The sequence below is a fragment of the Parasteatoda tepidariorum genome, chromosome 3 (genome assembly GCF_043381705.1).
Source record: "Parasteatoda tepidariorum isolate YZ-2023 chromosome 3, CAS_Ptep_4.0, whole genome shotgun sequence".
In the NCBI taxonomy this organism is placed as follows: Eukaryota; Metazoa; Arthropoda; class Arachnida; order Araneae; family Theridiidae; genus Parasteatoda; species Parasteatoda tepidariorum.
The window spans coordinates 101,486,731-101,498,082 of record NC_092206.1 but is presented as its reverse complement, the minus strand read 5'-3'; the positions used below and the strand labels follow the sequence as shown (position 1 = coordinate 101,498,082).

The 11,352-nt window shown below is 29.7% G+C and overlaps 1 protein-coding gene across 2 annotated transcripts in view; it reads right to left on the bottom strand.

The window, feature by feature from the left end:
- Positions 1 to 11,352, bottom strand: part of LOC107437245 (protein PALS1) — a 158,069-nt gene that overhangs the window by 92,735 nt on the left and 53,982 nt on the right. For both annotated transcript variants that reach the window (XM_016049176.3, XM_071179143.1), the window contains exon 3: positions 3,046 to 3,103. In XM_016049176.3, the coding sequence (XP_015904662.1) occupies positions 3,046 to 3,103 (58 nt within the window). The remainder of the gene's footprint in view (positions 1 to 3,045; positions 3,104 to 11,352) is intronic.

Sequence of the window (11,352 nt, the reverse complement as noted above, 5' to 3'; positions counted from 1 at the left end):
TTTTTTTTAATCTTTTAAGTAAACAAACTTTATTATAATAATCATTTCATTATTAAGGATTAAAGGTTATTGTGAAATTATTAATTCGAATTAGTGGATGAGTAGGAAAAGAATTTCACTACTCGAAATACATTTAATGAAAGTTATGAAACTATAGAATATGTAATAATGTGTAATTTTTCTATCTTAGTTCTAGTACGACCTTTTAAGAAACGCTAATAAACACAATTTAGTCAACAGATACAAACAATTATGTCTGCGCTATAACAAAAAAATACGCTTTATATTTTATTTGATGCAGAAGAATCAAACGAAGACCCGCTTAATTGAAATGTCGCACCCATTTCTAACTTGTTGAATGTTATGCGATACCGAAAACAAAACAAAATCATAAGCGCACAGCTGTTTGGCGATTTTCGAGAACGCTCCTTTAACGCCAATAGAAATTTTCGCCAACCCTTTGCAATCTACGGTATGTTTTGTCAATTCGCCCTCGGCGACTGGTAAAATTTCGGAGTTTTTTCGAGCTCTGTGAAATATATAATTATTTTTTATTCGCTATGTCAGATAAATTCAATGAGCAGCATTAACGTGACAGCCCGCGTGAACTAAATCATCAAATCAGTATTTCTAAAGTTACTTGACACCACATAATTTTGTTTACATATTTAAAATGAGTTTCTACAAAAGCATATAATTAAAAATCAACGGTAATTGAAATGAAAAAAAAAATAATTATTTATGTATTCAAAAGAAAAGAAAAAAAGCGAAATTAAGGGGAACCGTAGAAAATCGCCATACGCGTATGACGTTTAAATAATTTTGGTAAGCACAGTGTGCAAAAAAAGAAACGTATCACCTTGAATAACTTTTGATCTAATAATCGGATCTTAATGTTTTATTACTCAATCACGATGACTCGAAGGGGTGACCTCAAATAAATTCAAGTAAAAACACAAAAACGGTACTTTCTCTGAACAAACCTTTTTTTACGGATTTTTGACCCCCAAAATCTAGGGGACAGCTGCAATCTAGGAACTATGGTTCCAATACTTTGGTCAGGAGAGCAGTCCAAAGTTTGGACTTCTTAATATGAAGTTAACTTTTGGCATATTTCGTCATATCCCGGGAACCTTTCAAGAGAATTGAAAAATCTTTCCACGAAATTATAAAATTAGTTTATCCAAAGATAATTTCATGCAAAAAATAACTTTTAGTTAACATTATTAATTTTTATTAATTTATTGAAGAAAAGTCGAAAAAATTATGAAATGTAAGGTATAACATTTTTTCACATCATTTTGAAGAATATATGTTACAAATTTTACATGGCAAAATATTAAATTTCAGCGAAATCAATCGTATAGTTCTTGAGAAATAGGATTTTGAGAAAGTCTTATTTTCAAAATTTAATTTCTCAGGAACTATTCGACCACTTCAGCTCAAATTTTGTATTTTGCCATGTAAAATTGCATTCTTTAAAATGATGAAAAAAATTTCATACCTTATAATTCAAAATGTTTTTCGACTTTTCTTACAAATTTTTTTTTATGGAATTATCTTTAGATAAACAAATTTTTTAATTATATGCAAAATGTTTTCAATTCACTTAAAAAATTTCTTCAGATTTAGCGAAATTCGAAAGAGATAAATTAACATGGAGTTCAATTTTCGAACTGATGTCCAAACTCAGTTATCTGGACACTATTACCCAGATTGTGGCTACTCCTCATTTTTTGGGGGTCAAATCCGTCGAAAAAAAATGTATGTTTATTTAGTGAAAGTATGTTTTTTTTTTGTTGGATTTCGTAACTTAAAATATCATCTGCTCTAACTCATAGGCATTTGTAAGGCCACTCTTTCGAACCATTAAGAATGAGTTCTAGAGCGTTAAGATTCGATCATTAGATCAAAAGTTATTCAGCGTAGTCCATTTTTTTGGCGCACTGTACATTGAACAATTACAAAGAACATCCCCACGTTATAGCCTCTATTAAAGCTACAAATTATTTGCTTCAGTGTGAAGGTATACGGACCCTAAAAGTTATTAGGGAGGGGGAGGGGGGTTAGCAATATGGAAAGTAGGAAACCAATATTTTGGGCAGGGAGGAGAGACGTCGAAATACTTCACTTCATGCGTACTTTGCAAAAAATAGGAAACTTTTTAAAAATATCAAAGAATTCTTTCCAGGCAATTATAAAATTCGAATATTCCAAATAATTCGATACAAGAAAGGTTTTTAATAATTATTTATTATTTTATTTAAATGGATCGAAATAGTTTTGAGAAGTAAAGGACACGAATTTTTATATCCATTTTCAGCAATCTCATTTTAAGTAACAAAATTCAAAATTAGAACGGAATCGGAAAGGTGAGTTCTGGAGAAACTGTTCGCGAAGCTACAAATAAAATAAAAAAATGGAATTTCTGTTTTTTTCTTCTTTTTCTTATAGTTTCAGGTCGAGATCGCCCTATACACATTTATAAGTCGATGGATGCAAAAATCAGAATTTTCTACCTTCAAGAAAGTTTAAAAATATCTTGCAATAAATAAAATTATAAAAATTAAATTTGATACAAACGATCATTAAAAAGCTTGAAAAATTGCGTCGGTCTTTCAGTTTTGTGCATGACTTCGTTGTTTTGATTCATACCGATTAATTAAGTGTTCAGTTTTTTTCACCGAAGAACGGATAATCAGATAATTCAAAATAAATCAATTTAATTATTATATTTTTTTTAAGTAAGTCTGTTATGACTCCTATTTTTATGAACAAAATTATGTAATTATTTATGAAAGTTTTAATGATATAATGATAATGTTGAAAATTATACTTCGAATATCTTTAATATTAATATCTTCTGAATTTTTACCTTTTTTTATTAGATTTTTTAGATAACGGAAAGAAATATGTTCTTCCTGGATTTTTACAGTTATTGCAATTAATTTTGCCATTTTATTTTGCTTGTCAACTAAAAATGTACTATTTATTTAATTCAATAAAAAGTTTGTCTCGAAATGGAAGTAATAAAAATAGGCTTACACTTCTCCTGTGACTTCTTGGGTCTTATACGTAGGCATATTGTTCGAGAGTGAATACACTACAAAGAAAAAAACAACAAATAATTTTATTTACTTTATGACAACATTCATTATATCATTGTATCATTATATATATATATACATATATTNATCCCTAATATGACAACTTATATGCATATATGGGTGATTCTTTTTAATCATGACAATTCGGACCAAAAAATTTCTTCAAATTTTAAGTCTTCAAAATAATCCAAATTTTTTTTTTGTATACCTCTTTAGTTACACTTATTAATATCTTACAGACAGCAGTGTAGTTTATTGACATTTGCTAGAAGAAAAAAAATAGAAATTTACCAAATCTTGAATGCCAGGAAAATGACATATTAGCTTAGAAGTTTAAAAAACAGTGATTTTAAGTTAACAGTGAGCAACTCAACTTAAGCCTTTATGTTAGATGGACCATAAATTGCTTAAATTAATTCTTTTTATCCACAGTAGAAAGAATCAAAAAAAATTTCTGTTACTGATATGTACAGAATAAAACTGTGTATAATAATCAATCATTAAATAAATAAATAACCTTGATTACATCCAAGCATATTACAACCATACATGAACTTGGTATTAGGTTAATATTTGCTTTCCCTCCTTACAGTATTAGCTGTTAAAAAAATGTCTGGTAACACTTCAATGTCCTGGCTTTCATAAGCCAGGATAATGACAAATTCGCCATTTTATAGCATATAACTTTACTTTAATGTAATATTTTGGCCTAAGACGTTTATATTCTGCAGCAAACAACAGGATTTCTCAAAATAACTCAGATAAATCTATGTAGTTTATGTTATTAATGACTTCAAGAAGTTAGGAAAATGACAACACAAAATTTACTCATCTTGAAAAATTTTTTGAAATAGATTTTGAACCAGAAAATTGGCCCTTTATTCATGCAACAATACATGTTCTTATAGGAGGGTATCGAATCTATCTATTAACATAAGATATTGATTGCTGGCTCTATCTATTTCGGTTATAAACCACTAAATAAAAGTAGCCAGGAAACTGACAGATTTTCTTGGGGAAACAAATTATTGTCAGAAAAAATTATTTCAAACTAAGTTTTTGTAAATAATATCTTCTGCGTATATTCTAGAAATGCTTACACCGATAAAAAAAATTAGATATTAAAAAAATTATAGGAAGTTTTGAAGCTAGTTATTATTGGAAACATTGTTTGTGACATGCCAGAAACATGAAATTTTAAAGTTCAATTAAATTTTTTAACTATAGAAAACAGTCAATGCTAGTGCAAAGTCATTTTAAAATACTAACAGCAATGCTATTTATTAATTTTTTTTATAATAAGTTATTTTAGTATTATAGTATTAGATCTTGGAGCAAGGGACAGTGAATTGTCATATTTCGTGAGAATCACCCATATATCACAAATTATTTATATTTTGAAAACATTTATGTGTTACTGTGAAAAACCGTATTTCAGAAAATATCGAATGTCCGAATCCAAATCGCACATATCATTGCTTACATCAGAAAATGTCAACAATGAGTAAAAATTTTGCATCGAATTTCAATCATTTCATTAATAAAGTAGAAACATTTGCCGGAGAAATAAGATTTTTTATTCAACATTCACTGAATGTCGAAAGAATAAAAATGAAATTTTCATTCACCAAAGTGACTCATGTGAATATCAGCATTCCTTTGTGGATATGGACATTTATTCATTTCGGTCTTAACGCGTAATTTATTTTGTGTGAGTTTTGTAATTAAAATTTGTACTATACATAGGTTTCTACTCTATGACAGTTTCGTCATTCTTTGATGATTAGATCCAATTTTTCTTGTCTCATCCCTTAAAATGTACTTTTACCTTCATATTTGGACTCACGTGTACATAATACATTGTATAATCAATTTAACATGGTATTTCGCATGTATGCACTTCTTTATTAACCACCCATAAAATCGTTCCTTACCTCGAACTGAAGAGATATTTTAATCTCAATATCATCTGTGACTTTTTCATTCGGTTGCATTTTTTTTTTAGCTTGGAGCGAGTCTATACAAAAGAAAAATTATGGAAAAGTCAGTTTTTTAGTCCGAAAAGAACTGCACTCTTCTCTTATTTTGACAGGGAGTCCATAAATATTGGGACATTGAGTTCAGGTAGGGCATCTCAAAAGAATCGCCCGGCGAGCCACTAAAGGTATCTCTTCATTATGAACGGGTTGTTCTTGCCCATTTGAAACGGAACTTTTAATAGCGAAATTATCCTAGCCTTACATAAATTTTACGATCTCCAATATTTATTTTCGTCTTCAAATAGGCACAGAGCGGCTATTTTATTTTATTTAATGAGTTACTTGTCATGATTGCCAATTTGGCTACCAAATCATAAAATTATGATGTAAGAGCTATCACCGTGTCTATTTGAATGAAAATTTTGATTAGAGAAAGTGTTATTACAAAATCATAAAATTAAAGATAATTTGTCTATTAAAAGTAACTTTCAAATGCGCAAAAACAACCAGTTCAAAATGGGGAGACGCCTCTAAAGGGTTGTTATGTAATTCTTTTGAGGTGCCCTACCTGAACTTAAAATTTGTCCCAATATTTATAGGACACCCAATCTATGCAAATGAAACTATTTTTTCCAACTATAGTACCCTTCGAAGTAATGTTCGAAATTTAGACTAATACAAAAAGTATTGTAATAGTTATTAACCTTAATTCTTTAGAAGTTAAATCAATATAATTTATGAAATAGCACTGAAATCATAGTTTAATTGCCTTGATCAATTATCTTCACCAAGGAATAGAAAAACAATAGTTTAAAATTGATATTTATCGAATTACATTAACAATTCATTTATTTCTCTTAAATTAATCTCATGAAATTCACTTGCATAATACTCAATACTCTACTCTTTTATAATATAATCGAAGTAAAAAAAATTCTTCAACCAATTCAATGTACAGTGGGCAATATATATCTATCTATATATAAAATATATTGCCCACTGTACATTGAATTAGTTGAAGAATTTTTTTATATATATATCACCCTGAATAACTTGCGCTCTAATGATCAGATTTCCACGTACTAAGTGTCTATCTTAATGCTTCCTGAGGATGACCTGAAATACGCAAATTATTTATTTCGTGCTAAGTATTAATTAAGTTACGAAACCGGTCACAAAAACATACTTTTTCTGAATAAACACACACACACACACACACACATATATATATANTACATCAGTTTTTTTTAATCTTATTTTTTAGTTTATTTTTTCAATAATTGATAAAATTTCAATAATGCACAAACATATGCAAAGATTTGTATAATATTTTTATCAATTTCTTCAATATATATTTTATAATTATCAATACGAATACGTATTCAGCATTTTTAAGCATCTTAAAATTTCTCAACATCTTATATATCGTCCTGATCTTAAAATAAATTTGCAAATTACCTGTCCGTGCGTGCTTCGCAGAATAATTTTACCAACTATTTAATTAAATTTCTCAAAACATTTCTCAAAATCTCATTCTTTACGCTACCACGTAGGAGAGAGTTGGACAAAATGGGATACCATTATTTTTAACGGGATATTTTTATTTACTACCGAATATCTGTTTAGAAAAACCATACATTATTTTTTTTTGTTGCTACAACATTTATTGAAGCACACAAAAAACAAATTTTCAACTAATTTTAATGACTGTGAAGTAGAAAAAAAATTAATTTCCAAACTCTTACATATCCCGTTTTAGCATACCTGGGTTGGATAAAACGGGATAGGGTTTACAATGTTTCATTTTTTGCATAAAACTTAGTGAAAAGCATAATTAACTGACAGAGAACTGCAAAGCAAAATGTCTATAAATTATATTCATGGGATTTTACTGTTCTAACACTTTTATATAGATTGTTATTTTATAAGTAAGTACACAAAAAAATATTATGCTACATTTGCTTTTAAAGACTATGAGTTTTCAAACATGAAGGCTTATTTCCGCAATTTTCGTTGTCGAGATGTGCCTTGTGCTTTTAAGAGAGATTTCTTAGCAGCCTTTTCTTCAATTTTCTTAGCTATTTTTTGTAGTTTAATCATCCTTTCCTTTTCTTCCATTTCTAATTCACTTTCATATGGAGATGATGTTATTACTACAGTTTTTTTCTTTCTTTTATCAGCCATTTTTTTTGGGCGAGGTCCCTTTACTTGAGGTACAGGATTGAAAAGGGTAACTTAGGGGGATAATACTAAAAGGTAGTATTATCCCCCTAAGTAGGAGGGTTCTAATCCTTTCTCCCTTGAAAATGTTGCAGATTGGTCTTCTCCTACGATGTCCCTCGAAGATGTGTGTCCAGCCGTGTTAAAACAATTATTAAAACTAACTCTCCATTGATGTCGCAACATCCCTGAAAGACTCTTTAATAATCAAGTATTTAAATTCTTCAGTAAACAAAGAGAAGAAATTCTTTTTAGAATTGAATGTAGATTGAATTGAGATATCCAGAAAATTAAGAAGTTTATATGTAAAGAAGCTCAAGTCCTCATCAGAGAAATACATTACAATTAGTTCTAAAGAAAGATGTGAAATCCTAGAGTCGAAAATAAAATACATAATAATGAACGTTAATAAACAAAATTTGCTTTACTGTATAAAGAGACTAAATTTTTCAAAAATATGTGTAGCTATTATAAATAAGTTTTTCTAAAAGCCTAGGCCTACATTAATATATGGCTATTTTAAAATGTAATAATCTAACAAATTAACAGATGGATAAAACGGGACATAAAAAACTCTATCCCGTTTTATCCAACTCATAAGTGTCCCGTTTTGTCCGACTCCGACACTTTTTAAAACAAACATGGCTGCTGCCTAAATGTGAAAAGAAAATTAAAAAGACTGCCCATAAAAATATTGGTAAATAAATGGTTAATCAAATTTAATACTCACCGGAATTTTATTCCCATATATGTACATAGTACAATGTAAAAAAACAACGAGCGTAAATGTAGAAAATGGCAAAAAATAGAGTAAAAAAGTTCTGAGACTTATAATTTTCTATCAAATAGTGATCTCGAGGCGGGACGCACCGAGAATAATATAATCACGGTCGAATAACACGTTTTTGTCGTTGTCTACGAGATAGCTGCAATAGTCTGGTCCCTAGGCGACGTATCCCGTTTAATCCAACTCTCCCCTAGATTATTTTTCTATTAATATACCAATTAATTGTTTTAGTACTTCAATTTATGTTTTCCTTTAAAGTAAAGTTCCTCTTTAAATTATTGTCAAGCTTCTATTGAAAGAAAACTTATAATTATTTCCAGCTAGCTGAAAATGAAATCTTATTCAGAAATTAAAAATATTCTGCTGATCAAAATTATTCGATGCAGAACAGCTGACTATTTACTAAGCATAGTAATTTTTTTTTTTTTTAAAAATAAAGATAAATTATTGATTTTTTTTTATTATTTCTTATTTATTTGAGTAATGAAAAGTAAATGAGTATGTGTGCCAGGCAAAAAATACAACAGCTAGCTTTGTTTTTTTTAAATGAACAAATAATTATGGACATATAATTTTATTTCGACGTTCAAAGTTATTCTTCCTAGCTAACGTTAAGAAAGTAAAAAGGATAATGTTGAGAAAATTTGCTTAAAAAAGTTTTTAATATTATTTCTTAAATTCAGCACAATTCAAATATCAGGAAAATGTTCGATATGCCTCATATTTTTAAACAACTACTAAATAGAAAATTGTAAAAAAATTCCAAAACCATGCTATTTTTAGAATCTTCCACTCAAAAATTATTCTTTTTCTAACATTAGTCTTTTTTCTACTTAAATTACCTATAATAATAGTTTTAACTCACCTTTTGAAGAAATTATGAATACAAATTTCTTCTAATATTTCGTAATAAGGAAACAAGAATATTAATGATTCACTGATAATCGTTTCATTGAACTGCAGAAATTAATTTTTTTCGAAATAATCAGCCTTGCAACTATTTAACTTTTATTCTTTGGACTAGGGGTTATTTCATGTATGTCATTCGCCTTTGAAATTTCAAATATAAAATGCAAAAATTACAAGAATGCGTAAGCTGACTTTAACTAATATTAAAAATCGTCGGTGAAAGAAGTTATCTCATGAGAAGAATGTCATAGTTTAAAAAGTATTGTGAAAACTGTAACAATTGTTACTTTTTTTTAATTAGGAATATTTTAAATCTAATTTTTTTTAAAGTTTTTAAATTATATTTTTTAATGAACAAGCGAAATGCATGTGTACATAATATCCATTTTTTTTACTGCAAACCAAGTTTACTTAGTATCATTCGCAAATCTTATGAAGGGGCAAATTCTTGAGCCCAAAGAGTGGACTCTTACATTAATAGGTAGCTAACTTAATTAAAAATTCTAACTTGGAAAATTACTTGATATTTTGAAAATGCTACAAAGCATGCGTATTTTTTTGAAATGGTTATTTACATAGTTTTCACATTGGCCGTCAGTTTTCCCTTGAAACAAAAACCTTGACGCTAGTAAGCAGCCAAAAACTAAATTATTATCAATTATTATCTTTTAACTTTTTATGAAAATTTTTTCCAACCTTGCTATTTAAACACTATGATCCGCTGCAATATGTTTCTGTTTCAGTCAAAATATTGACATTTTTCTTAAATTTTTACAATTAACATACATCCACATAGTTAAAGAAATTAACATTTTTAAAAATTTGAAATCATTTTTTCAAACAGCGCATCTCTAACAATATTTCGGTGAATCAGAGAATTTATAAATTCGGATATTTATAAGCACAGAATGATCAATTCTTTACTATAACTAAAATTTTGCAACCCATTAAAGTTTTTAAAAATCAAATTAGTTTTGGGAAAACTATAAAAAATAATAGACTCCATGAACTTTTATTTTACACATAAATCTCAAATATAGTTTAACATAAAATTACTAAAAAAAATGGTCATTTAAAGAGTTAATGTCCCGCAGTGGACTGATCGTTAAGACACGGTTCCCAGCAGATCACCGAAGTCAAGCATCACTGGCTACGGTCAGTGTTCGGGTGGGTGACCACTTGGATCAGTCTGCGTAGCGACCGAGGGTGTGCGGTATTGGTCCTCGCTAAACTGTGCTACCATAAAGTGCTCGACTTCGCGTGCAGGTCGTCGGGCTACCGAAGCGGGGTTGCCATCCCCTCCGCAGAGGATCAAAATTGTGATGGCATGTCTTCGGATCATCCTCCGGGATGTTTCCCAGACCGTCGCCAATAGCCCATTGTGCAGATCTAGTGCGACGTAAATCAACAACAACAACAACAATAAAGAGTTGACAATGCAAATAGTTTTGAGAAACTAAGTTTTTTGCATTATTACATAAAAAATTCGGATTTAAAAATAAATTCAGATGCTGATTACAACTTTAAATCGTAATAAGGAATTTATTAGTAATAAGGAATAATAAGTAATTAATAGGAAATTTATTTCGAATTATATATCTTTATAATTATGAACTTTCAACTTATAAATACAATTTATTTACCTCAAACACCATCTTGTAGCTGCATAATAAGATATATTCAATACCCGACTAATTTCTAAGATGCATTTTCCATCTTCGTAAGTCCCGCAGTGGACTGATCGTTAAGACACGGTTCCCAGCAGATCACCGAAGTCAAGCATCACTGGCTACGGTCAGTGTGCGGGTGGGTGACCACTTGGATCAGTCTGCGTAGGGACCGAGGGTGTGCGGTATTGGTCCTCGTTAAACTGTGCTACCGTAAAGTGCTCGACTTCGCGCGCAGGTCGTCGGGCTACCGAAGCGGGGGTGCCATCCCCTCCGCAGAGGATCAAAATTGTGATGGCATGTCTTCGGATCATCCTCCGGGATGTTTCCCAGACCGTCGCCAATAGCCCATTGTGCAGCTCTAGTGCGACGTAAATTAACAACAACAGCAACCATCTTCATAAAGTGGCACTATTTAACCTCTTAGAATGTCGAAGCAGTGGGATATTATTTTCTCTAATTCAACAATTAAAACTAGTAAAATTTTAATTATAATTAGCAATTCGCTAAATAGTCTACAATGCAAAATACAACGAAAAGCTCCAAGTAAAATTTACTTTGCAATTTACTAGAGGCATTGACGCCAACTTTTTAGGAATTAAAATTTTTTCAAAGATTTGAAACCTTTTTTTTAAAATTCTGAATTTTTATTTAGAAAAATAAAGTTTTGCGCTCCTAGTAGA